A 27,486-nucleotide genomic window follows, 5' to 3' on the forward strand; every position below is an offset into this window, starting at 1 on the left:
TAACAACTGACCGAGCGAACAGCTGACTGCAGGGTACCATGGGGCCAAGTGGACTCTGACAGCTGAGGAAGTCGAGGACATTAAAAAGTCTCTTGACTTCCTAATGGAGGAAATTTCTACTATCAGGTTGCAGTAGAACAGCATCCTTGACATTGTGGAGGAGGTAAAGCTCCTCTGCATCTAAAACAGAGGAAGAGAAAAGGATTGTAGACCTGGAACAGTATTCCAGGATAAATGACGGGGGCTTCATATTAAACCCCGCTCATACGCTCAGGCAGGGACCGTCAATAGCAGTGAGGAACCAGGGGAGCTGGATGTTAGCTCCATGGTACAACAGGGTGCTGCTTTCCTGCAGTCCAAAGGGATTGATCTGGACTGTGACAACATCGAAGCATGTCACCCTGTGCCCAGAATAAACACCGGCAACAAACCAGCTATTATCTCAAGGTTTGTAAATCAGAAGCACGAGAATGCACTGCTGGGACAAGGGAGAAAATTAAAAGCATATAAAGTATTTATCAATGAACATCTAACCAAAGAGACAAGAAAGCATTGTACCTTAAGAAACTGGGAAAAATTCAAAGTACTTGGATGACAAACTGTAAAATTAAACTGAAAGGATCACCGGAAGAAGCTAAACTGCTGGTCTTCAAAAATATGGTAGATCTCAAAAAATATACAAAACTAAACAAGGTAACAACTACACACTTATCACACACTGAAAGAAAAGGAAAAGCTATTTTCAATTAATATGTGGAATGAAACCTGAATATATGGATATATGAATCAATGAGTGATCCACCTGCTCCCCATCTTTGTTTGCTGATCAAGCTTGGGTGCTTTACCAGACGGAGGACCTGCCTGCACAGAATCTTAGCTTGTCCTAGGACTGTGCTTCTGGACAGAGACTGGAGAGGCATATATAATGCATGAGAGTGTGTGTGTGTGTGTTTTCAGTTTGTACCGCAACAGTAGCTTTTCTGGTAAAATTAGTGTAAAAACAAAAAAACATTGCACACCCTTGAATATTTAATTATCCTTTCTGGAAAACTGGATCAAATTATTCAATGGAGAGCCTGGAACATTACTGTAGGCCAGTATGAAGGAGGTTACAGCTAACCAACACATTAATTAAGGTCAGAAAACTATTTGCTGTTATGGAACCTTAAATTTTACTTTTAAATCATTTTATCAGCCTGGCTCATTATTTGGCAATAGTAGTCCTCAGAAGATCCCTGGGTTTGCAACACCACTAGCTTGAGAAATAAAGAAACCGTGGACTAGTTGGAAAAAACAAAACAAAACAAACAAACAAACAAACAAACAAACAAACAAACAAACAAACAAAAACAACAACAACAACAACAACAAAAAACAAACAAACTGACTTTTCTTTATGAATTCATTAAAACTTTGCACACCCACAACAGCAAAAACTGAATTGTATTAGCTGAAACATGAATGTTCCTGTATGTGGGAGTGTACAAAATAATAATAATAAAAAAAACAACAAAAAAACCCAACAGTTCCTTTTTTAAAGCATGATTCACCTTTAATAAAGAATGCACATAAAGCTACACATGTGTACATTCCCCTTTGACTACAGCAATTTCCTGTATATTGCACTTTAACGATGTAATGTGCTGTTACTGGTACAGGTAAGAACAAGACAAAGACACACTAAGGCAGACAGTTGATAGTTTAAAAAAAAAGAAAAAAAGAAAGGAGGCTTCTCACCATCACACGGCCAGTTCCATGAAAAAACAAAACAAAAACAACAAAAACAGGAAGTTTGTCTCTTTGCACACACACAAAAAAACCCTGGTATAATCTGAGATTATACTGTCACACATTTGCTGAGAAATCTTAAAAAGACTGAGGAATTTACTGAGGTTAAAATCGGATATATACAAGCAAGAAAACCCTCAGGAAAAAGGGGTAAGGAATCACAACACTTCACTTTGCATGGCTCGATGAACCTTGGACCATCTGCCTGCAGCATAAGTCTCAATTAAATAATAACCTAAATACTTGATACGTGATTTTAGCCTACAGTGACAATGACATCTAGCCATGTTTATTTAGAAGAAAACGTGTGTGAATGAGGTGATACCTGGATCAGGAACAGACTGACAGATGCTCGTTCACCCTGCTACAAATGCAAAGTGAAGTAGTTCCTTGACAAATACGATTTTTTAGAGTTGATTCTTGCGCATTTCTGACTTTAACACTGAAAATAATCCTCATTCACCAATTCAACATCCATTTTTTAAAACCTACAATGGCCTACATAATATGCATTTGTAGATATAAAGTGCAAAAATAGTAAGAATAGAAAGTGAATAACATGAGCATGTTTTCTGTATAAATTGTACTTTGAGGATTTGTGCAAAAATGTTGCTTGTCACATTTTAACAGACAATTACAGTCAGAAAATTTAAATGTCACTGTTGTTTAAGGACAAACCTTTTATGTTAAGCAAGCTGTAGCGGCTGTTTTACATAAAGAGAGCAGCAACAGATCAACAGACACACACGCACACATTAAGTATTGATGTAGCTGCCATAAGAGGTCCATACTGGTTTGTTATGTTGTCTGAGTCATTAGCAAGAACTGAAACAAATGAGGGCAGTAGTAGTTTGAAAAGGAGGGGAAAAAAAGACTAATGTGGAATAACTAATAAAAATTCACAGTTTAAACACATACAATACTCGTTTGTGTGCCATCATTGATACGAGGTTTGTTGATTAGTAAATAGACTTTAAAACACTAACGGTTGTTAAATAATTACAACATAGCACAAAAAAATGAATTAAATAAAAAACAAATGTACAATCAAGCTGTCCAACATTATAAAGGTTGAGTTTAAATGTTGTCACTGGAAAAATTGTAGCATACTCTAAATGATAATTATGTCTAGAGACATTTGTGCTGTGTGTAACTGAAGCCCTTGATCAATAAAACTTGGGGTAGTTAGTGCTACTATTACCGTTTACGCTTTGTTAAAGTATCTGCTCTTCTATTTTCCAAATGGTACAAATGTACAAAAAAAAAGAAAAAGAAAAAACAGATCCTTTGCAGTTTATGTATTAAACACATCTCAGATAACTACAACTGTAATTTATAACTTTAGTTCATAAATTCAGAATAACTCAAAATAAAGACCCTTCATGTGGAATAAATATGAACGAACCCTCTGAAGCTACAAAGTAATACCCAAATAACAGTACTGTGGCTTTTTAGGTCAATTTCTTCATATGAACATATAAACACGCACACACACTCACGCACACAAAATGATCACACCTTGTGTTGACTCAACAGTCGGCAGAAAGAGCACATGGAATAAATCTTCACAGTCGTAGGTCTTCTGCTTAGCGCTGTGTGATGTTTTGTGGAAGTATAATTGGTGTGCAAGAAATCCCAGCAAAGGATTCTGGAAAATGCAAATCCCTCTCCCACTCATCTGTCTCCGTGTTGTACACCTGAACGATACTCGTGACATTGTTCAGGTGCCAGTTGTAACCTCCGACGATGTAAATCTTCCCGTCTAGAAGGCAGCAGCCCGCTTCAGACTGGCCGGCCCTCATAGGACTGGCCGTGGTCCACTGGTCGTTCTCTGGAATGTAATACTCGACTGCTAGCACATCAAAACAACGGTCAACGTGGTCCATGCGGCCGCCCAGGGCGTAAACCCGATCCCTGGTGCTGATCATGGTGTGCAGCACTCTGGGTTCATTCATGGGAGCTCTGAAGTCCCATTGGTCTGTCGCCGGATCGTAGCAGTGAAGAGTTTTCTTGTCATCCAATGAGACGCCGTATCCTCCTGAGATATACAGCTTCTCTTGACAGGAAGTCCCTGCATGACCCCAAATCCTGCGTTTTAATGGTTCCACATATGACCACTCATTCTTCTTTGGGCAGTAACACTCTACAGATGACAGGCTGCCAGATCGATTGCGCCCTCCAGTGGCGTACAGCAGTCCGTTCAGCACATTTAGCTGAAACTGGATACGAGCCTCCTGCATGAGTGGAATGCGCAGCCATTGGTTCAGATGTGGATCGTAGCGGAAACAGCTGTCCACTGCCCCCTCGCCACTACGGTACTGTAAGTGCTGTCCGCCGACGACGTAGACAAAGTTGTCTAGTACGGCAACACAAGCATGGCTGCACCCAGTCTCCATCTCCGTAAGCTCTTTGAACTGACGGGATGCGACATCTGGAAGATAGTACACCTTGGTGCTGACTGTGCGATCGTTGTCGGTGTAGGGTGTCCCACCAAAGGTGATGAGTGACATGACGTCAGAGCGAATGAGTGTCCGTGAGGACTGCATTTCATGCTGTCGGAAGGGAAGGATCTGGTAATTGAAGGCCTCGAGGAGATACTGGCGACACTGAACATCCTCCACCATGATGTCCACTCTCTGAACGCTGTCCACCAACTCTGAAGAGCGCATGAGGGGGAAGCGCACGTGGCAGAGGACGCTGCTGGCTTGAGCCCGGCGAGACTCGTCATACTGGAGCCACCTGATGGCAGCGTGGAAGAGGTCGATCTCACTGCAGTTCTTCAGTTTGTTGCTTTGAAGGAAGAAGGTGAGGCGCTCCATGGGAATGTGCAGGAAATCGTCCTCCTCTGCAATCTGGAGGAAGTGGCGAAAAGTGAAGGCGTCCACCGACTCCTTCAAGGAAGACAAGCTGAACGTGGTGGCCATCTGGCCGATGTGCAGGCAGGTCTCAACGCTCATTGCTGACTTGAGGAACTCCTCACAGAGCTCCACGACAGGAACCATTTGGAGGAAGACGGCAGCTCCGAGGACGTCCTGAATGCAGTCCAAGTCTAAAGTGACTTCTGCACTGTAGGCAAAGTCGATGATGTGTTTCAGCCCACGGGCAGACAAACCCTTCAGCTCAATGGTATCTTGGTTCGACTCCCTCATGCCTCCTGTGAACATAGCTCTGAAACACAAGGACGTGTAAGTAAACTACGTGATATTTTACAGTCCCATGGAACTCAAAACTGCATACATTTACTTTACTGTTGACTGGCAATGGAGTCAGAGTCATTGCTCTACGTAAAATAAATGAATAAATAAATAAAAAAAGGCCTTTTTTTCCCCTGAGTTGTTGATTGTTTCAGGTCTGGTGCAGATGAACCAAAAACTAGTGTGCAAAGCAGTAAGCTTACCTTTTCCTGCATTTTTATGTTGTTGTACAATTATCTAAATATTAAAATGTCTTAATACGTTTTAAAACTTTCTCAATTTCTGCTTCTCTAATTTACGATATCTTTTTATCATTTATAAAATCTGAAAGCATTTGGCAAATATGAATTCACTGACATACAGGAGACTGAGAATGTATTTTTACATTACCGAGATGTGTATTTAACTTTAAATGGATGCAGCTGTTTTTTTCCCCACATTGCAGCTAAAAGCTTCCAGTTATGAATGCAAATCGGGCAGTGTGAAGTCTCATGCCTTAGACTAACCTGAAGTAATCACTACAGGCGGCCAGCACTGCTTTATGGACCTGGAAGCGCTCCTCGTTGATGGCCAGCACGACGTCAAGTAGCTGGCCCTGAGCCCGTAAAACAGACAAGCCCTGAAGGAGGGTGGAACTGTGGCTCGGGGCTGAGAAAGTACAGCGAAGGGTGCTATTCTTGTTTGCCATACTGTAAAGAGAAAAAGGCCTCAAGTCACTCAAGTGATTGTTCCTTTTTTCACATCTCCCCTGATCTTAGTTTCTGTACTCAGCTTAATTTTTCAGTTACTAAAAGCTATTACCGGCTTTTCAAATATTGCTGCATAGTCCAAGAGATCGATAAGTTGCGTCTGGTGAAAGTACTGCTGTGATGAAAATTTAATCTAATCTGCTAGAGTCGGCCAGGGAGAAATGCATTCTGTTCGGTGTCTTTGCATTAGCGAGAATGTGTCTGTACACTGGAGTCATGATGAGGGGAAGAGATAGTGCTGTGCACTTTACTGCTAGACATAAACTGAAATCTATCTGCGACAATTACAGTGGCTAACTGAGAGCAAGTCAGTGTATCTGGTGGACACATTACCATCATAGGTACATGAAAAAGCATCACTTTGTCAGCACTCAAGGAACAGGAAACTCTCCCTGACATCACTGCAAACACATTCATTCAAAGTACATATATATCCTCAGACAAGCGACAAGCCTTCATAAGTTTTTGCTTGCACTTTTTCCCCCTGATATGCTTCATTTAACAAGATTCAAAAATGGCATCCAAGCACAGCAAGAAGGTTAAAAATGACCAGATGGGGCTAAATGGGAACGACGGATAGGATTTTTTCAAATCCAACAATTATCCTATATTAAGTCAAAAAATTAAAATGGAGTCAAAGACAAGTGATGGGAATCGAGAGCAGGTTCAACCTGACAACCAGCTCAACACATTCCCGTCCATCACGGACAATGATCCACCCTAACCCTAACCCACCTCCACTAGAGTGGAGACAATGATCCAGGCCTTCTCGTCCAACATCAGTGTTTTGTTCAGAAATCAGTTTTCCTGCCCTAATAGGAGAAATTATAATCACCCTGGTGTAAATAAAATCTGTTCAATCCAGAAAAAGTAATTGAGCACTGAGAACTGTGTGTATAAAAATAGCCAGTCTTTCAATTTTCATACCCCAGTATTGATCTTGAATATCAAGTGATGCTGGTGTGATCAAAAAGATTCGTTCCTCTGACTCTCACCTTTATTTTGTCAAAAGTTAACAAATACAATGTAGCCCAAATAGGCATTTTCTTGCTTTGGAGGTTGTATTAGCTCATCTAACAAGAGCCAACAAATTAATTTAGAGAATGTAAACACTGCCGGTTGGTACTGGAAGAAAAATAAAACGGCAAAAAAGTGCAGGTCTAGAATAAACAGCTTAAAACAGTGCGAGGATCCCTGCAGTAGTTGTATGACTGACAAATTTCCTCTTTCTTTGGAGAAAAGCTCGAGTACCTGGGTATCTGCTGAGCAAATAATATTCATCTCTGTCTGTGCATGTCAAAATAAAGGAAAACAAAGTGGAAATTTCACACACGCGCACACACAAAGCAGTTGAAGGGGAGAAAACGAGGAGTCTTCTTTTATATATCTTGACTAACGTGGTTGTTTGTCCGTGTAAAATAATATAAAATGCAAACGTGTTCCATTTAGCTTTGGCAGCGTTACTCTTAATACTTAACGATGGCGTGTCCTACGGTTATCATGTTGACTTAATGCACCTGCATGTCTCCAGTGGGGAAACCTCCTCATTAAAATAAACTAAATGCTTACGGTCTGCATTATGGTTTTTTGTTTTTCTTTTTAAATATCAGAATTTTAAAAAACATGCCTAATCTGATTTTGAAGAAGATATTTGAGCCAACAACAAAAGAGAAACAGACTTTCCGCGGATGTGCTCACAGTTTTGTGGTGACATTTAAAGCAAACTAGCATCGCTTAAAAGTTGTGACCTATTTATTAGTCTGTCATAAAAATAATTAATAAAACTGTTAAAATAAAGCAGGTTGTGTTATGGTTGTCTAGCCTCCATTCTGAACTTCTTTTTTCTTTGCTGTATCGATAAAAAGGAGCAGGTAGTCTTGGTGCCTGGAGGCCCGGACACCGCCTCGGTGTTTCCTTGATTTAAGCCGCGGCGCTTCGCACCGTTCGGACGGACTCGGATCGAGCTGGAGTCCCAGAGCCCTGGGAACTCCCATCAGGGAAACACCGGACACCCAAAACAACACCGTGGACTCCCCACGTCCTCACCCACCTGTTCTGCGTATCTTTTGGAGCAAATTCCCCACCATCTGACTCCGCCATCTTCTAGCACATAGCAACACGCATAGGGCATTTTCAGCCGAGTTAACAGGATGCCAATGGCACGACTGGCCCGGTCATGGCTTCACAAGTCTGGATAAAGTCGATTGTTCCAGGATGGATGGCAAACAGCTGCCTGTCTGTGGTGCTGTGCCGAACACGGTGGTGACCTCACCTACCGGCTGCTTGCTGTACCTCCTTCCTATGTGCCGACCACTAGAGGGCGCCGCAGTCACGTGCATAGGTGTTTCAGTTGAGATGTCCCGTGTGAAGCATTGATCCTATAGGAGACAAGATTAGATTGTAACAGTAAATATCCATAAAAATGTGTGTCTGTCATTCTATTCATACGGTAGGCATGTATGAAAGTAGCACTTGTTAGGTGCCAATTAAGTCTATATGTGTAAAATGTTGTGAATATAAAAAAAATGTGTCAATTGCAAAGCCTGTATGTGAACAATACAATAGTGTATGAGCTGGGGCCTCCTTTATCAGATTTTTCTGTACAGTAAATGTGATAGGACTGGAATGCAGAGAGGCCAGTTCTGCACACAGACTGTGCTAATATGCAAAGAATGTGGTTTGACATTGTTGAGTTGAAATGAATGAGGCTTTCCAGTGAAAAAGTCTAGCTCATTAAAATGATGTCAAATCAAAACGTCTGTAACTTGTCTAAGACCATATGAAACTAATTCAATTCATTTTTATTTATATAGCGCCAAATCACACCGGTAGTCACCTCAAGGCACTTTATATGATAAGGTAAAGACCCTACAATAATACAGAGAAAACCTGAACTTTCAGAAAGCAAGGCAGCAGTGGGAAAGAAAAACTCCCCTTTAACAGGAAGAAACATCCAGCAGAACCAGGCTCAGAACATCTTTGTTCATGCAGTCATCAGAGTTTGAGTCTGTGTGTGTGTGAATATTAAACACGGTGCTTAAGCACTGTTTTCTATCTAAAATTCAAATGTGTTCTCAGGAGTGACGAATCACACTTCACCATCTGGCAATCCAATTGATGAGTCTGGGTTTGGCAAGGAGAACCGTACCAAGTGTAAAGTTTGGTGGAGGGGGGATTATGGTGTAGAGTTGTTTTTCGCGAGTTGGGCTCGGCTCCTTAGTTCCAGTGAGAACAACTCTTAATATTTCAGCATACCAAGATATTTTTTATACCAAACGTGTGGAAACAGTTTGGGGATGGCCCCTGCATTAGAACATGACTGTGCACGAGCGCACAAAGCAAGGTCCATAAAGATGTAGATGAGTGAGTTTGGTGTAGAAGAACTCAATTGGCCTGCACAGAGTCCTGACCTCAACCTGAGAGAACGCAGCCTTGTCATCCAGCATCAGTCTGACCTCACAAATGTGTTTCTGGAAGAATGGTCCAAAAATTCCCATAAATACTCCTAAACCTTGTGGAAAACCTTCCCAGAAGAGCTGAAGATGTTATATCTGCAAATGTTGGGCTGACATCATATTAAACCCTATAGACTAACAATGGCATGTCACTCAAGTCCACATGTGTGTGAAAGCAGAGGGGTGAATGCTTGTGTGCATAACTACAAGAACAGGTGCAGTAGTATTGGATGCCTGACGTCACCAAAGCAAAAACTGACTGAACCTGCAACATCAAATGTAAGAATAGTTGTGCTGATAAAAACTGAAACTTAGGTTAAACTATGAGCAGTACATGACTGTACTTTATTTATACATACACTATGGTATCCTGTGATAGTATTTTAACCACAGGCATTGCTTATCAGATGTTTTTTTTTCTTACCACAGAGATTAAAATCTTCTGCTCTGACCAGACAATTTTAATCTCTGTGGTAGGAAATGAACACATAGCAGAACAGAGTTATTATCTTGCTTCTTTTATTCTTAAAACATGAAGTAGGAAAATCTTATCTTTTTCCAGTTCTGGGAATGCAAATTGCAGCATGGTAGGAAACGCTAGTAGGTTGTCATCACTTTTTGAGAATTAAACAGGACACGCTCTACTCTGAACAATGCAACTTTCGATCTGAATGCCACAGAAGTCTCTTTAGTAATGAGTAATGTGGTCTTTGATGAGCTGCCTTTTTTTAAGGTCACTGGGTTTTCTTTTTTGCGACCACTTCCTGTCATACCATTACCTCTCAGCAGGCTCACATTTGTACTGCTCAGCGATCATAAACACAGCTTCTCCGTCCTTCCTGTTACATTACACTGGCCAACATGAGTTGTTCTTGTTTTATTTTCTTGTCATTGCACAAACATACTGCAAAAAGTGAATTAACTTTTGCTTTGAATAATAATAATACAAATCTGCTCTCTTTCACAGCAAGTGTATGATGGATAATTAAAGTCAGCACTTAAAGCAAATTGCAGCTGACTAAATTATCCTTTGGTAGCTTATGTGTCTGAATGTTTCACGTTGTTGCCTCAAGATAATGGCAATGAACTAAAACCACTGAGGCAAATCTGCTTTTTAGAAAGTTTGAAAAATTCAAACAAGTATTAACAAAGATTTCTTTATTCCACAAATAAAAAACAAACAAACATTTATTGACACTGTAAAGTGATAAAGTATGAGAATGTTTAACCCTCCTTCTTTCATGTACTGGCCTCCTTACAGTGGGGGACACTAATTATTTGATTCCTTGCTGAATTTGCACATTTCGTCACTTACAAAGAAAATAATTAAACTCTCTCATTTCTATGGAAGTTTCATTTTAGTGGAGAAAGATGAAAAAAAACACATTACATGAATGTTATAAATTCATTCGTACATCACTGAGTGAAGTAAGTATTTGATACTGTGATGGAGGTGTGGTCCCTGGCTTAGCTGCAGGGGAGGAGTGGTGCAGTGAGCTCAATGGGGCGGTGCTGGGGAGGCAGGTGAGAGCACAGCTGGTGGCGTTTGGACTGATGACAGTCTTTATCCCTTTTTAGTGAGGCGGGAGATGAGAGAGGAGGGTTGGAAAAGCTGAGACCAGTGCTGACAAGACTGTGGGTTGTTGCATAAAACCCTAAATAAACTTGATATCTGTGAGTATAGCCAGTGTGTGTTGAGTGCATTCTACAGATACCCTATAACCTAGCCGGAATTCTGACTCCCATGGATTGATTGACTGATTAAATGACAGTAACTCAATCAAGTACAGATACTCCTGATCTCAACTTACTATGTGTATAAACCACACCCAAAGAGCCTTCAGAGGACGTCAGCGACAAGTGTTGGAAATCAAGAAAATAAAATCTAAAATGACCATCAATCACCCTTGATCTGGAGCTCCGTGCAAGAGCTTGTCTCGTGGGGTGAGGAAGATCAGGAGAAAGGTGGCGAATTGGTCCAAAACTACACGGGAGGAGCTTGTTAACCATCATTGGTAATGCACTACACCACAATGGATTGAAATCTTACAATGCCTGCAAGTTCCCCCTTCTCAAGAAGGCACATGTACATGGCTGTTTTAACGTTAATATCTGTGAACATCTAAATGATTCAGAGGAAGCGTGGCAGAAAGTGCAGTGCTCACATGAAACTAAAGAGAAATCCTGAGTATGACTCAAAGATCACCATCCCCACAGTGAAGCACGGAGGCTGAAACATTATGCTTTGGTGCTGTTTTTCTGCTAAGGGTGCAGGACGACTTCAGCTCATTAAGGGGCCAATGGGCAGGGCCATATACCATAAAATCTTGGATGAGGACCTTCTTCCCTCTGACAAAACACTAAGGATTGGTCATAGATCGGTCTTCCAGGATGGCACTGACCCAAAACATACTGCCAAAGAAGTGGCTAAAGAAGAAGCACATTAAGGTCAGGAAGTGGCCTAGCCAGTCTCCAGACCTGAGTGGAAGGAGCTGAAGTGTCTGTGCCAAAAGGCAGCAAAAAAACCTAAAGCATTCAGAGAGCGACCATAAAGAGGAGTGGGCCAAAACCTTTCCTGGGATGTGTCTAAACCTAAGAGAAGTCTTAGTGCTGTGCTTCCCAACAAGGGTTTCTTCACTAAGTACTAAGTTATGATCAAATACCTATTTCACTCAGTTGCATACAAAATGAAACTACCATAAAAATGTCTTTGCAAAGTGGGCAAACTTACACATTCATAGTGGATCAAATAATTATTTCCCCTACTGTATGTCAATGAACAAACAAAAAAGTCCATTAATGTCAATTAAAAAAAACAGCAAAATACTTTTGCTGATTAATATATTATTGCTAAGGTCCTTCATTCAGTCAGCAAGTGCTTAGGTTCTTTTGTGCTGTGATGCTGAAAAGTCTTAAGTTAAATCCATTTAAGGTAATTCTGTCTTCATGTCAAACACCAAGCCGTTCTTGTATATCAGCATGGCAAGCTCATTGTCCACTTGCTCAATGTCTGTAATTTCTCCTTCTTTGGAATTCCTCTGCTCCTCATCTGTAGAGCCGGGGCTCGAACAGTCGTCGCTGCATTCTTCCAAGGTACTCCTGTCGTGCTCCATATCCTCATCAGTCCCATCGCCCCACTCGTCCCTGAGAACACGGACATCTTCTGCTTCCTCTGAGACAGACTTTCCCTCTGGATAAAGTTTGAGCAGCGTCAGCTCATCGTGCACCTCCTCTTTCTTCTCTAGGATTTCCTGTTTTATCACATTATCAGAGAACAGATTTAGTAAGTATTTGTAATTACATGGGATAAAGGGTTTTATCAGTCGTGGATAAGAGGTTTGTCAAGCTACTTTTCTGGAACTGCTGAAGCCACTTAACCCATTTAAGGCCTCACAAAAGCATTGCAATGGATAAGGCTGAAAATGAGTATTGGATGGCCATGATCATCGGGCCCTCAGGTGGGGCAGCATTACAAACTGTTCTGTCATGTTTCCATGCACGTGTCATGGAGACACGTGCATGGAAACACTTGCAGAAATCTTTGTGTGAATCCACAAATGTGGGTTAAAGCTCATTGAAAATATTCTGTGGTCAGACAAATTAAAATTTTAAACTCTTTTTGAAAAACATCAAAGTCGTGTCTTAAAGAAGGAGAGGGACCAGTGTGCACATCTGATAAAAGGACCGTCAATGTTTAAAGGTACATACAGGTTTTATACATACATACCCTTTGTGTACTGTTTTCACTGACGCAATGAGTTGAGCTAATTTTTGTCTCAGTTGCTTGTGTTTTGTCTTTTTCAAAAGGGCACATGTGTCACATTCAGCAACAAAGAAAAAATTGACAATGGTCAAAACAGTGGTCCACCGCTCACTGGTCATGGTACTGTGGCCACATACTTCTCTTGCACGCAGTCGACAGTTCTGCTTTTGGGTCAAATGAAAACTCTGTGGTTCTGCCACAATGGCTTTCAATAGATCTGTCAGAGTATTTGCTGGAAAAATATTTGGCCAAAGCATCCAGTCACTTCAGCAATGCCCACTTAGCAACCACAGACATTCAACTTTCCATCATTTGCAGTTTTACTTCTTGTTATTGTTTCCCAGACATAGTGCTTTGAGTTCTGCCCTCATAGTTATGTTTTTGACCTAGATGATCTTTTTTTCTCATGCATTTGGAGAACTTTACATGCAGTTTACCAAACTCCACATAGACTATCTCATGCCTTTTATTCAAGAATGGCCTCTGTCTAGGTGATCCATCCCTATGATTTCAAACTTATTCCATTTAGCAGTTACAGACGTCAATGGGGAATCAATTTTATGGTCCAGATCTTGACAGCATAATATCTCATCACAGTCAGGTCTGCAGTTTTCTGGACCTCTTTGCTTGTTCTTTGTTTAAAATTCAGTAAATTATATATACAGGTGCTTGCCTTTCCAATGTATGTGCAATGATTTTCTTGACCTAAGAACACTGTGATCAATATTAAAGGCTAATTAAGGCAAACTGGATGCACCGGGCAACAATTTAGAGCCACAGCAGACTTCAGAAACGTGAAAAGTTTAGCCTGATCTCACAAGAGAAAATACAGTCGTTTTTTTAAGCAGGTTAAAAAGACTAGTATTTATGTAAGCAACCTGCTGTGGTCATGTAAATGAGAACAGCTGCCTTCACAGTACCTGGGGTGGTTTGGACTAGTCATGCTGGTAACTGAGAAAACAGAAGAGGAACTTGTTGCACTTGAGAGAAATCTGCCTCAGGGCTTTCTGACAGAAAGTCCAACCAAACAGTAAAGAAAAAAAGAAAACAGTGAAAAATAGAAGTCAACGAACGATGGTCCCATCAGAGGACTCAAGCTCCAGCGTGCCGAGTGAAAGCCCCAAGACTAACAGACAGTCTACGCTAACTGCTAACACCCTTGTGAATGGAAGCATGAGGCAAAAAATTAGACTCCAAATGCTACACTGTGTGCTCTGGTGTCACTTTGGTTTTTGTCATGCACAAATCTGAGAATCTGAGATGGCAAAGAATTGAAACTGCAGTAAAAGCTAAAAATAATGACACATTCTACAGAAAAACTTGGAAAGTTGCATCCTGTTTTCACTTCTTCTGTTTCTATCACAAAACTGTAGCAGGAACCATCGTTTTGGAGACTGCAGCATGCAAAGCATCCCGTAAACTTGAGTATAAAATGGACCAACACATCAACCATAACGCGTGGAACATTTTTGTACATCGGTGTTGCACAGAGCTTTACAGACACCTGTCTATATGTGCTGTGCAGTAGGGGGTAAGCGTGCTTGTCTTTGTGCTTTTGCTGTTCCGTTTGCTTTGCCTCTGCCACGAAGAGCATATAAGTCATAACTGATATATTTCTTTGCCGAGTACTGAAAACAATGAAAGCTCTCCAGTGTTTCGAGGGCTGCGGGAGAGTAGAAAAGCACTACATAAGAATCAGTCCATACCCTTCTTCTCATCTTCTTCTTATCTTTTTAAATTTCTAATTTTTTTCTATGCTTCTTGTGAAATCAAAATTTCTTTCCTGTTCAAGCCCAGCTTTAAGCTAGTTTGCATTTCACCTACATGTAGTTGGGCTACACGCTTTTGGCTTTTGAGGGTTGCATGCAAGCATGCCTGCTTTGGTTATTTTGGTCTTTCACTGTGTAGCCAAAGTCCTGTGCATGATTGAAACACTGTAGGACTGTAAGTCCTGCACAAGGCTCACCATGAGTTCAGTACTATTATACTTTTTTAACTCCACTTGACTGAAGGGCACCTGCACTGTATTTTAATGTCTACATGGACAGAGTCTCATGCTCACCATCTGATGATGACATCTGCATCAAGTGGACCTTCACAAGTGTGTACATTTGGAAACCATCTGTTCATTTTCTTCACTACAGCAGACTGATACAGTATCCAGTTCACTGCAGACGCTGCAGAAATCTATCTACCAGTGTCCACTCTCCCCTCATGAACAATACCACAAGATATTTAAACTTCTCCCCTTGTGGCAGGAACTCATTCCTAACCCAGAGTGGACCCTTTTCCAGCTGCAGCTGCTTAGCCAATCTTAGCTCTCCACCTCCAATCCACAGAACCACCAAAACACCAACCAATTAGCAAAATTGTTAAACCCCCCAAATTTCTTTGACTATAACTACCTAAATAACCATACTGGAAATGAACATCAAATCTTTAACAGCTGGAAATCCAAGCAACAGCCTTTTACCTGAGTCTTTGATTGATGGGGGATGAAATCTGTGATAACAGGCTTTGGCACAGGAGGAAAAATCTTGACTTTGATCCTAAAGATGAGAAAAACAGAGATAAACAAGAACTTCATGAGCAACTTTTACTTTCTTAGACAATTAAGAGACACATCTGATGATCACAAGTTACGTTGACAGTGGCTGCTGACCATGTTTCATTTGTTTTTCACAAGTACTAAACAAACATACTGTATGTATATTGTAGTTGGCAGGTTTGTTTTTAAAATGGGGGAAAAAAAGTTCACTTACTTCTTCAAGACAACGGTGCACGTTGTTGAGAATAAAAAGAAGACAAACAGCAAGCCGAAACTCAACCACACTAATACGGGGAGGAGAGGAGAGTAACAGAAAATTTGTCATTTTGCTAGACATTATCTGATTTTCAAAAAACATTTTAGCTCCAAGGTTTGAACTAATATAATGAGTTCACTCTTTGAAATATAAAGTTTCAACTCAACTTTATACCACAGCTCTGTGAAAAACAGTTTCATTTTATGAATTCTTGTAGTATTCATGTTCAAGCCTGGAGCGTGAATGTCTTGAAGGTATCAATGACAATTTTTCAAAAACTATATCTTGAAACATATTTGATAAATGAAGCTAAAATCTCACAGCAATCATTACATATATTATACATATTATGTACCATGAAATTTTTATGAAAAAACCCAAAGGAGAAAACCTTGCTGACATATATCAGCTTTACTAAAAACAAATTATTTTAACGTGAGAGTTCGTTCTGATACCATTCATAGGTTTTCCTGGCTTGGTGTTGATGATTGCTGTGGCTTCAGGCCCTTCTCCCACTTGTGTCACCCCAGCTAGGGTGATGTTATACTTGCTTCCAGCTTTCAAATTTTCCAGGTGATATTTAGTCTCTGAAGCTGGTATGTTGTCGCACACTAACACCCAAAAAAAGCAGGGAAAAAAAAGACAAACAATTTCGTTATTACAGTTTGGAAATTTATGTTTCTCAAATGTGAGTGTCAGTTAGTGTTTCCTTTTACATAACTTAGAAGCAGTTAGAGTTCAAAGAAGTGATTTTCACACCTCTGGGCTCATCCTGTGAACTGATTTTCACCCAGCACAGGCGGTAATGTGTCAGGAAGCCTTGCTGGTACGCAAGAGGAATCGCTTTCCAGGACAGGTCAGCAGAAATGTCTGTTTCGTGAAGTGTGGTGACCTCCTGAGGTTCCTTCAGTGGTACTAAAATTTAAAAAAAAAAAATTAATTAAAATAATAATCCTAATGGAGCAGGAGACAAAATGTGTTGTGCTCAATGATTTTGATTTGTACTCGATGAGTGTGTGGTGCACGTCTTTTTTTTGTTCAGCTTAATGTTAAATGCCTAGAGAACTGGTCTAAGCTTGGGTTCAGCAATATATCTTAATTAGCATGTTAGCTTCTCATTTTAGCAAATCTTGGGAACTAAATTTTACGCATGCTAACTGACCCAAAACTCATAACTAATATGTACTTGAGCAGGTAAAGGGTACTACATAAAGTTGCAGAACCTAGTCCAGACCAACTGAAACACCCAGACATCACAACACTGGCCCCACAAGTTTAACATTGGTGCATCATTACACTTGCCCCTCTTATTACCTAATCGCCCATCAGACCACATGACCTTTCCTTCAATCTTTCTGCTGCAAACTAAAGAACTGTCTCACTAGTAAGTGGTGTTCTTAAGATTACACAGCTGTTTAGTACACCTCCCTTTACCACTTTACAATGTGTGTGTTAATGTTCTTACTTTCACTATTAATCATAGCCTTGAGTTCTACTGTTGATTGTTTATGATTTAAAGTGATATCTGATCACAGTCATCACGATAGTTTTGCTTGCTAAAACATATCAATCATTGCGGTAATTATTGGACTGAAAAGCCGTTACCTATTTGCTTAATTAAATCAGTCAATTCAACACTTAAATGATGTTGTTGTTCAAACTGACCAAGGTCTGTATCTGCTGCTGTAATTATGATTGCTAAGAGCTGAGAGCCTGCTGTCAAAACGAGTTGGTTTTCATCACAACCATTTTATGCAAAAAGACTTGAAGGTCACAAAATTTTGAGGAGAGTCCAACTTTTCAATTTTGTAGTGATTAGTGATAATTCCTGGCCATGATGGGTGGTTCCCTTTGCTTTTGCTCTGCATGTCTCTGTTCTTCTTTAATCCCTAGTGGGAATAAAAATGTATCCTCCCCTCTGTTTTTGAGGACTGCATCTTGAAAGAGTCTACAGCCCAAACAACAGCTGAATTCTCTACAAACGTGAGATCTTAGAAACCCTCACTATCTGGGGCATCTCTGAAGAAATGTTATGTGCATGGTTTGTTGGCATTGCAGCTAAAGGTGCAGCTGCTTTGACTGGCTGATAGAAAAGAGCAGCTACTGAGTGTTTCACTGCATCAACCAGAATAATTAAAAACATTCATGTCACTGTCGAACACATTACAGAGTCGAGATATTTTTACATAGTCATTGACTCTCAGTCTCTAAAGGTTTGCAGATTATTTCAGTAAAGTGAGCGGGTTAATCTCCCTGCCTATCCTCAGGTTTGTGGGTAATCTTTTAGTTTGCAGTCTGTCTTTTAGTTTGCAGTCTGTCTTCAAAGAAGACTGAATCTACTGCAGCGCAATATTTATTTATGCTTTTATATGCTGAGAGCTTTTTGTGCTGTTGCATTTTATGCATGACTTCACTATTTCATATTAAATATTGAGATTAAATAGCAAATAGCATTAAGATTTAAAAAATTAGGATTTAATTGTGGTATTAATGTTGTGTTTGAATAAATCACCGGCATCTGAAAAGGTCATTTCTAGCTGGAGAATGATGGGCATATTCATTTAATGAAAACATTTTATCATTCTTAGAGGCAGCGCGGTGGTGCCCATCTACCAGCCACCTGGGGGCTTTCTGTGTGCTGTTTGCATGCTCACTGCGTGGGTACTCAGGCGTGCATTAGGTTAACTGGTTAACTAGTGTGTAATCGGTGCAAATGATTGTCTGATTCTTGGTCCAGCAATATACTGGCGACCTGAATAGGGTGTACCCTGCGCCCAGCCCTCTAACAGCTCTAAACTGGCTAAGAAAATACACTGATGGATGAATGAATGGAAAAATATTGCAGTATTTTTGCTGTTTACTGATGTTTAAGGTCTGACATGTTTAGCTGAAGTTCAATGTTACACTGATGGCCGTGTTTTTCACAAATCCTGCCGTGACTGAGTAATTTTATTCATGAATCCCCCTTTCAGCAATCATCTTTGAATATTTCTGTCTTTCTGAGCTGTTTATCTTTTAGTCGATTTTGGTTTGACCATTTTATCTCACCACATGACAGAGAAATATCACACAGTAGAAAATGTGCCAGCCGGCCTCGCTCTCCCCTTTAGTTAGTCTATGCGTGCATGCATGTGCTGTTTAATGTGGTCGACTCGTTGCAGTCCTCCTAGCTGGAAGAGAAAGTCTGTAGAAACCTTGCACATCTCGATGTATGCTTTCATGAAAGCACTTACCACCTTCTTTTTGATAAAAGAAGCACATTTTAACCGTCTGTGGTCTCCCATGTTGACATCTGTGTTCAAAGTAGAGGTAACGGATGTAGTCCTTCAGGTCTGTAACAGAAACACAAAGGCTTCTTTGGTCTACGGTATTTTTAATGCCATCATTTTGAAAACAAGGTGGCATAAACATAAGATGAATGAGAGTAAAATCTTTTACTTGTTGGTCTTAATCATTTCATGAACACAGGGAACAAACTTAAACATACTTAATATACAACTTACTCTTTCTTACTTCTTCTTTCTTCTTTCTACCCATTTTTCCTGTTAAGGTTATCACATTTTTTGGCACTGGACTTCCATCTTGAAGCTCGTACCACTCAAGACAAGTTTTCCTGTTTATTTCTTTATCTGCCAAAGTTTTGTTGCAAGCTGCCAGAGAGAAATTCATGTTTGTGGTCTACTTGAACATAAATATACACAGTATTGATATTAATGCATATTGCACACCTACCTTCTAAATCTGATGCAGGTTCGACTGGTACTTGCAGGGTTGCCGGAGGAGAGACGCTCACATCATTTCTGGCAATAACGGAGATGTTGGCAGCCGAGTACGACACAAACGTGTAAATAGTATGTTTGTTGTGATATACAGTCTTGGTGCAAATACACCGTTGCGAAGAATACGACGTCACATTTCTCACTGCTGCTCCTAGTGGCATTGGCTGGAGAACAAGAGGGCGCTTGGTTAAGACAAATGCAGCTGAACCGACAAGAAAATACTGTATTCAACTGTTTCAACACTGTCCAGGGAGTAGTGGATAAAACTGAAAATGTTTAAAAAAAAAAGTGGTAGAAACTGATGGATGAAGTGCCGTTTACACCCAAGTATTTTCACAAATTCAGTTCCATCCACCGCTCCTGGTCTTTATCGTGAGTTGACTTACCATCCACGTTAGTGTCACCTTTCGAGTGCCATTGAAATGTGTTATTGTCATGGTGACATTAGGCTCATGTACAAGTTCTGTAATGAAAACAAATAGACTTTTTTGAGATGCATCAGTTTACCATCCTATAAGAAGAATGCTAGAGTGGACTGAACAGGGCAGAAGTTACTTGGCATCATTGCTCTGTTTTATGACACAATTTTAAAAGAGAAAGCTATCAGACAGATGGCCTCACATTCCTGACTACAGTACGCTGGTACACACGGAAGTTTATGGTTGACTCAATGAGTGCAAGATGGCAAGGCCCTGTGGTTTCTGAACAAGCCCAAATCGTCACCCTCCCACCGCCGTGCTCGACAGTTGATGTGCTGTGTTTGGTTTTCACCATATGTGTTGCTGTGCATTAGAGGCAAACATCTGTGCCATGGCATCTGTACTTCTGGTACTCCAGAAGTCTTGTGGTTTGTGATGCAACTTGATGCAACTTTCAAAACCCAAGTCGTGCTGCCATGTTCTTTTTTGAACGTGTAGAAGATGCTTACTCCTGGTAACACTTCAAAACAAGCCATACTTGCCGACTCTTTTTCTAATTGGACTGTCCTGGACTTTAACATTTAATATGCTAACTGAGGGCTATGGGTTTTTGCCAATTTCTAGGATGTCCACTCCTGGCATTGCATTAAAACACATCTGAATGCTTCAGGCCAGCAAACTACACCTCGCTGCTACTTATCATCCAAAGTACTAAGGAAACAGTTTTTAAAACACTGATCTGTTGATTTACCCACTTTTGTTTTTTCAGATCTGTTAAGGTCAAAATGATTATTTTTATATCCTCAAACCATCGATTTGAAAGAGGATGTAGTTTTTCTTTCTCCATGTGATAAAAGGCAAACATTTCAATTGCATCCTGTGCAGCATCATTACACATTCAATTGTAGTGTAAATATGCATTTCATTCACATTGAGATTCACATTTTCTATTAAAATCATCACTTCGGTTGTGTATATAACACTAGCTCACCTGCAGGAACCACAACTTGAGACCAGGGACTCCACAGTGGTTTCTTGGCTATAGTGGATCGGTGTCTGATCTGAACCTGGTACGCTGAATTCTTCCAAAGGTTGACAACAAAGACCTGGTCTGTTCAGATTGAAGAAAAAGAGAGTTTAGCTCATTCAACCAAGTTTCACGTGGCTAAATGTTGCCCAGAAATACTTGTTGCTGTGCTCATAAATGCATTATTTTGTTCTTAAACAGATGACTGTCTGTGTGGGGGATTTTTAGGGTGTAGGAGGGCTTCACACACACTAACAGGTGTTACATGTTTTAAGTTATAAGCTTCTATAAACAAATGCCTCACTTGCAGTGGTCTTCAGACATTTTAACTCCTATAAGACATATTTGTACTCACGCTGATCTTTATTGTCGTTAATGGTGGTACTTATTATTCTCTGTAACAGCAAATGAAATTAGGTTAAATAGTGATTTGTTTAAAAAAGACCAAAAATTTACATCTGGTGACAAAACACTGACTCACTTTTCCCCACGGTTCTGTGGGGTGCTCGTCTCGTCTGAACCAAACTTCTGCTACAGCTGGATACTTCTCTGTAGCTATCCAGCTCAAGCTGAGGTTGTTTTTCAACCAGGATGCTGAAATTTTTTGTGGTGCTTCATATTTTACTGTTGAATGAAAGCGAAACTTTGCTTAATACATATTTCAACTGCAAAGCAAAATTAAAATGTGGCCTGTGTGTCAGTTTGGTGAATCAAAACGGATAATCGTGTAATTAAAAAAAGGGTGTCCATTACCTATGTCCTGGAGTATGACAGACGTCTTTGGTGATTTACAGGTGGAGTTTCCTATGTGAGCTTCCACCCAAATCATAACGCTGCGGGACTGAATGAGTTGTTCCTCAACGACATTATAGAAAGTTTCCTTAATGTTCCCAAATTTTGTCTCACTACATAGAAAAACATAAAAGCATTACTGCACCGGGAGCAGCGGAGAAAGAGACACTCCAACACATCAGCATTAAACTCATGAGTATATTAACACTTTCTCGTCCAGTTTCACTCGTTCGTTTTCCTTTGTCTGTTTTCATAGCTTCTTATTTTAGAAAGTACACTTCTTTACATTCTTGCTTGAACTTAAATGAGATGATTGACACCTGTATCACATCTCTCAGGTAAATATGACTTTAATAGTCTGTTAAATTGTTGGAGGAGTTTGGCCCCACTCTTCCTCACAGTGTAGCTTCAGTTCATTGAGGTTTGCAGGCATGTTTATGCGCAGCTCTCTTAGGGTCCCTGAGGTTAGGTCATTGACTGGGTCATTGAAACACCTTAACTCCCTTCAGTCATTCTGTTGTAGATCTGCTGCTGTGCTTGAGATCATTGTCTTGTTGCATGACACAGTTCAGCCAGGCTTTAGCTGTCAGACAGATGGCCTCACATTCGACCAGAGATGGGCAGTTACAAGTAATGCGTTACTGTAATCTGATTACTTTTTCAAGAAACAAGTAAAGTAAGGGATTACTATTGCAAAAAAAGTGATTAGATTACTGTTACTTTCCTGTAAGCACACTGCATTACCGCGTTACTAAAATGTGATTTTGTTTGTGAGAGTGTCTCATCACAATGACGTACGAGTGTGCGACATCTGTGGTAACAGATGTGTGTAGATCAACAATGGATAATATGAAGTGCAGGAGAGAGTACGACCATGCGACGTTTAAAGCTTGGAAGTACAGACATGACTTTGAGTTTGATTCTGTAAAAAGTGACAAAAACATTAGCATCCACTGTACACTCTGCGTGGGAAGAAAACTCCTTCCTACGCAGCATGAAAATCAAACTTCAAATCTGAACAAGCACCTAGCACGCTGCCATTGGAACGTGAAATTCACAGAGAAACCCCCGGTGTTCTGGGAATCCATCCTACCTCAGAAACCATCCTACTGATTGTTTCTGTGCATGTGCTGCGCATGCGCATAATACAAAGTTAAGTGGCAAACCGTCCTATCTTTGTGAATATGAGCTACAAGTATACTTGGGGGGGGGGATTAAGGGCCAAACCATCCCTCCTTTATGAATATGAGCTAGAAGCATACTCTGATTGGTAAAGTTATGTGGCAAACCGTCCTACACACTTAAATTTATGTTGGAATTATTGTGTGACAGCAGAAATGTGCATATACTATGTGCGGTAGGAAGGTTTGCCAAACTAGGATGGTTTGTCAGAACACCGGATCCCCTCACTGACACGACTGTTGCAGCACCAAACCTCCACCGGCCCCACTCCTGCGAAAAAAGGTGAAAATAGACTTAGGAGTGACAGGACTCAGTGCCCATGACTCTTTGATTTTATTTATTTTTTGCTGTGTTTTACTTTTATCTATTTGAAAGAGCTAGTGTAAACACAGAAAATAGGTTTAAATGTTAAAGAATTTCTTCAAGTCAAAGACTGCTGCAAATCATTTAATTTTTGCTTGAGTTAATGTGCATAAAGTTAAAAGATTAAAACTAATAAAACAAGTTTTAAATAGAGACTTTTTCATTTGATTCAATTTTATATGATGGATTATGCGGAAAAAATAGAATTGGGCTAAAATGTCTATTGCTTTATTATGTTTTCAGGTTGTGTATGTTTTTTTAAAGTAACTAAGTATTAAAGTAACTAATTACTTTTGAAAATAAGTAATCAGTAAAGTAACGGGATTACTTTCTTGGAGAAGTAATCAGTAATTGGTAACTAATTACTATTTTCAAGTAACTTGACCAACACTGCATTTGACTCTAGGATACTTTGGTAAACCGAGGAGTTTGTGGTCAATTGCCAGGCGTCCAGGTCCTATGGCTGCAAAACAAGTGCAAATCATCATCAGTCCTCCACTGGGCTCCACAGCTCGTTTGGTTTTCAGGTGGCACATTACGGTCAAACAACTCTACTTTGGTGTGGTCTGTCCAAAGAACATTGTCACTGAAGTCTTGTGGTTTGTTGCAGCTTTAAAAGCCTAAGCCTCGCTGAACCTGGTATGCTGAATTCTTCCGAAGAGCCACAACAATGACCCGGTCTGTTCAAAATGAAAGAGTGTTTAGTATGTGGCTAAATGTTGTGTGTGTTCATTACTGTGTAAAGTATCTCTGATCATCTGACATTTTTGTTGCTGTGCTCATAAATGCGTTATTTTGTTCTTAAACAGTTGACTAGGTCTCGACGGTCTCTGTGGGGGATTTTTAGGGTCATAGAGAGCTTTAAACAGGTGGTGCACATTATAAGTTATAAGCTTCCATAAGTAAATGCCTCACTTGCAGTCATCTTCACACATTTTAACTTCTAGTTTCAGAACAATGATAATTTAGCTCACCTGGTGACCTGGTCACCCTGGTGACCCTTCCAAACAAGAGACACCTGCATACATTTCTAACGAGGGACAAATTGTGCAGTTTCTCAAAGCATTGCATGGACTGACCTTGGGGGGAATTTGTTGGGACGTCCACACCTAAAAGACTAGTGTGTATCAATACCACTAGATCACCAAAATGCTGAAATGTTGGATTTTGCAGAGGTGCTCACACATGCTGATGATCAGTTAATCGAGGGCATTTATTATAGGGTACTAGCTACTCTCTTATTTCCAATGGAAGCAGTTATTGTACTTGGTATTTAACAGGACTGTGAAAACCTTCTCTTTCACATGACAGTATGCTCTCTCTGTGCTAGTACTGAAATCTGGTATTCTTCCAGTTCCAAAGCCATATATCAGGTTTTTCTCTTTTTCATAACTCTGACCATGAATAGACTTAATTGGTCATTTCAAGAGAAATGACCAATTCCATTTCAATAGAAGTAACTTTTGTTGAAGATCTATTAATATGTAGTTTGGCAGTGCAGTTTAACTCATGATGACTGAAAAATTTCCTGTATTGCAAAAGTGCTTTTGTGCATTTTTTTCTAATCTGAGCCGTAAAATAAAAGTTGCATAATACTTCTATTCCTCTCACATCTGCACACTTGCTTGTTCTGAGGTGAATGCGAAGGGGAGAGCAAACTGTGCTACTAACGTTAAACGTCTCAGCTGCCAGCAGTGCACACCTCTTTGTTTTTTTGGTTGCAAGAGTGAAGGCATGAGTCTCCCAGGGTGACTGTTTTTCATTCTTGCTGTAGCAGTATGCAGGACCTTAGTGAGTGCATAACCTTGAGGAGTCAGCAGTTTGTGCATGATGCAGAGAAGCCCAGCAATGCACTGAAAGTATTTAAGTCACTAATAAAGTAAATGTAAAAACTGAATACAGGCGTTCTAATGTGTGAAGTCATGAAAACACCAGCTAACAGTGTGTAAACAGAGGCTGTCAGACTTAAAATGACAGATTAAGTTTGCAATATTTAAAATGCGGTCATCATAAAATAGAAGCTGAATCTGTGACCTTAAATTGGTTTCTCTGGGCTTTGCTGTTGTGGAAATAAAAATGAAAAATAAAGAGGACGTAGCACTGACATGACCTCATTTGCTTTATTTTGATTACATGTTATGAAAGCTGCCCTACATAGCTGACCTAAACTGACTGAAGGAGTACAGCCTCTCAGACCATAAATTCATTTTGTTCCACTGTCACGTGAAAATCTCACGATTTCTGGGCTGGCTGAAACCCTCACGGTTTCTCACATCCTAACATAACACCACTGGCTTGCAGCACAGTCGCAGGTGTTGCAGAGTGGTATCAAGATCCCACCTATCTGCTGGCTTTCGCTATGAAACATCAAATGACCCAACCAGTTGTTCACTGTAAGAAGCTGGATATCCAGAAAGCAAATGTCAGAATTGTGGCAACTGGGCTTCATGGGCCCATTTTTAAAAAATATCACATAAAGGTTTAGAGTTTATGTGTAAAGAGTCAAGTATTTTTCACAGACTGAACATCTTTATGGACACATCAATAACAAAGAGCTGAAACTGAGCAATACTCACTTAAAGTAAAGCTCAAACGTCACGTCGCTCTGAGTCGTGTTCAGGCTCCACTCGCACGTGTAAACAGTAGCTTCAGCTTTTCGTCTGAAGCACTGAGGACTCGAGGGAGCCTCGCATGCAAAACCTAAAAAGAAACAAATTTGAAAATGATGTAAACTGATGTCATCAGGTGGACCTTTGATTTGTCTGGGTTATCTTTGCCAGGTTGCCACAGAAAACACACATCACTTTAGAGAAAACAGATTCAAATGTCGCATTTCAAGCTAGAATTTTCTTGTACTATTTACATTTTTTGAAATACACCTGTACGTGTAACACTTTCTTTCACTGTTCTCACTGTTTTGTTGTCCTACATCTAACGTCTAAAACATTATTTGTCACTTTACCTCACCCTTACAAGTGCAAAATTCACACTTACATCCTATTTGAATGAGTTAATTTGTCAAATATAATTTAAACCTAAACGCCGACACTTCAGAAACGCTGCACACTGCGGATGTAAACTGCAAAGTGTGGAAACCACACACTGCTGATAAGATAACCAAAATTTTGTGGCTGATGTTTTTACTAAGTTGAGCTATCACTTTCATGCATGTAATTAGCATTCTTGAAGCTGATTTGATATCATCAGAATAAAGTTAATCTTAAATCCAAAGCACAAAGCCACTTAAATGAAGGTAAACTTTTTAAGGTCATCAAAGAAGAAAGGTTGTCATAGTTGTATCTACCTTTGCTGAGAGTCATGAGGAACATAAACATAACATATCCATGTAGTGAGCTCCTGTTCTTAAAAAGTTCCATGAGGTATTGTGGAAAGTCTAGAAAGGTGATCGTTCTACAGTTTGTGAGAGTCCATGTAGCTAACCTGCCTTCACTTGTATTTCTCCGAAATGTCACAGAATGTCTCGGCTTGTTTCACTTCATATGAAGAGCAACAAAACCACAAGCGTCAGGGGTGGGGGAAGGTTGTGCTCGTCACAATGGCAGTCATACACAAAACCCTGTATACTGTATGACTCACTGAAATCATTTGTTGATTTTTACATTTTTAATTTTCCTGCCACCGTTTTCTGCTGTCTCCAGACTGCACATCAAAGAAAAACTAGTGGAAAGTCTAGAAACTAGAGCAACTGATTCACCACACCTACATTGAGTGTCTTGAATCAGGTGAGAGGGAACCTTTCTGAATTTTACGTGTGATGAGGTCTAAACCCACGTCGACGTGCAGAAGTGTGCAGTCATTAAAACCTCCTTATATCTAACACTATCTAACCTTCCTGCTGCGTGTCTGTGTTTGTGTGAGACTTTTAAATCTTTAAAAACAAGCTCCAGACAAACGACTTCCTGTTTGTTTCCTAAAAATAGTGCAGGCTTTTGCACAGGTGTAAACGGTCCATCTATTTTATTTGAAAAAGAAAAAGAAATTTGATAAAGACTGAAAGATTTCCTTTGAAAGGAGCGCGGGACACTGTCAGCTTAACTGCACATGTAGGTGCGTTAATGATAAAATTAAAATGTAAAGTTTCACATTGTGAATCCTGTAGTTGCACATATACTGTAACAGTATAAGAAGCTGAATCATTTCATTTACAGTC

The 27,486-nt window shown here is 40.1% G+C and overlaps 2 protein-coding genes across 3 annotated transcripts; both read right to left on the reverse strand.

Annotated features, from left to right (window-relative positions):
* Positions 1 to 1,530: 1,530 nt before the first annotated feature.
* On the reverse strand, positions 1,531 to 8,211 carry klhl26 (kelch-like family member 26). Of its 2 annotated transcripts, XM_003449015.4 has the most exons (3): positions 7,782 to 8,210; positions 5,489 to 5,671; positions 1,531 to 4,956 (listed from the first exon to the last, which is right to left on the reverse strand). In XM_003449015.4, exons 1-3 carry the CDS (start codon positions 7,829 to 7,831, stop codon positions 3,375 to 3,377), a joined length of 1,815 nt encoding a protein of 604 aa, XP_003449063.1. In that variant the 5' UTR covers positions 7,832 to 8,210; the 3' UTR covers positions 1,531 to 3,374. The 2 variants fall into 2 exon arrangements, with proteins under 2 accessions (XP_003449063.1, XP_005454042.1); XM_005453985.3 differs by lacking the exon at positions 5,489 to 5,671 and having other exon boundaries at positions 7,782 to 8,211.
* A 2,116-nt stretch (positions 8,212 to 10,327) lies between these two features.
* il12rb1 (interleukin 12 receptor subunit beta 1) lies at positions 10,328 to 26,799 on the reverse strand. Its single transcript, XM_005453984.4, has 15 exons — positions 26,620 to 26,799; positions 25,892 to 26,015; positions 21,732 to 21,883; positions 21,460 to 21,602; positions 21,334 to 21,373; positions 20,943 to 21,062; positions 19,919 to 19,995; positions 19,486 to 19,696; positions 19,257 to 19,403; positions 18,987 to 19,085; positions 16,513 to 16,668; positions 16,209 to 16,364; positions 15,712 to 15,781; positions 15,423 to 15,498; positions 10,328 to 12,437 (listed from the first exon to the last, which is right to left on the reverse strand). The coding sequence occupies exons 1-15, from the start codon at positions 26,690 to 26,692 to the stop codon at positions 12,114 to 12,116; spliced, it is 1,968 nt and encodes a 655-aa protein (XP_005454041.1). The 5' UTR covers positions 26,693 to 26,799; the 3' UTR covers positions 10,328 to 12,113.
* Between the last annotated feature and the right edge of the window lie 687 nt (positions 26,800 to 27,486).

The sequence above is a fragment of the Oreochromis niloticus genome, linkage group LG15, assembly GCF_001858045.2.
Source record: "Oreochromis niloticus isolate F11D_XX linkage group LG15, O_niloticus_UMD_NMBU, whole genome shotgun sequence".
Taxonomy (NCBI): Eukaryota; Metazoa; Chordata; class Actinopteri; order Cichliformes; family Cichlidae; genus Oreochromis; species Oreochromis niloticus.

Coding starts and splice junctions, on each gene's coding strand:
- klhl26 (XM_003449015.4), bottom strand. CDS start 7,831: ATGGCGGAGTCAGATGGTGGGGAATTTGCTCCAAAAGATACGCAGAAC. Junction 5,672..7,781: donor CCAAAAGATACGCAGAACAG/GTGGGTGAGGAC, acceptor TTCTCTTTACAG/TATGGCAAACAAGAATAGCA. Junction 4,957..5,488: donor GCCTGTAGTGATTACTTCAG/GTTAGTCTAAGG, acceptor CTTGTGTTTCAG/AGCTATGTTCACAGGAGGCA.
- il12rb1 (XM_005453984.4), bottom strand. CDS start 26,692: ATGGAACTTTTTAAGAACAGGAGCTCACTACATGGATATGTTATGTTT. Junction 21,374..21,459: donor CCACAGAACCGTGGGGAAAA/GTGAGTCAGTGT, acceptor TTGCTGTTACAG/AGAATAATAAGTACCACCAT. Junction 21,063..21,333: donor TAACGACAATAAAGATCAGC/GTGAGTACAAAT, acceptor CAATCTGAACAG/ACCAGGTCTTTGTTGTCAAC.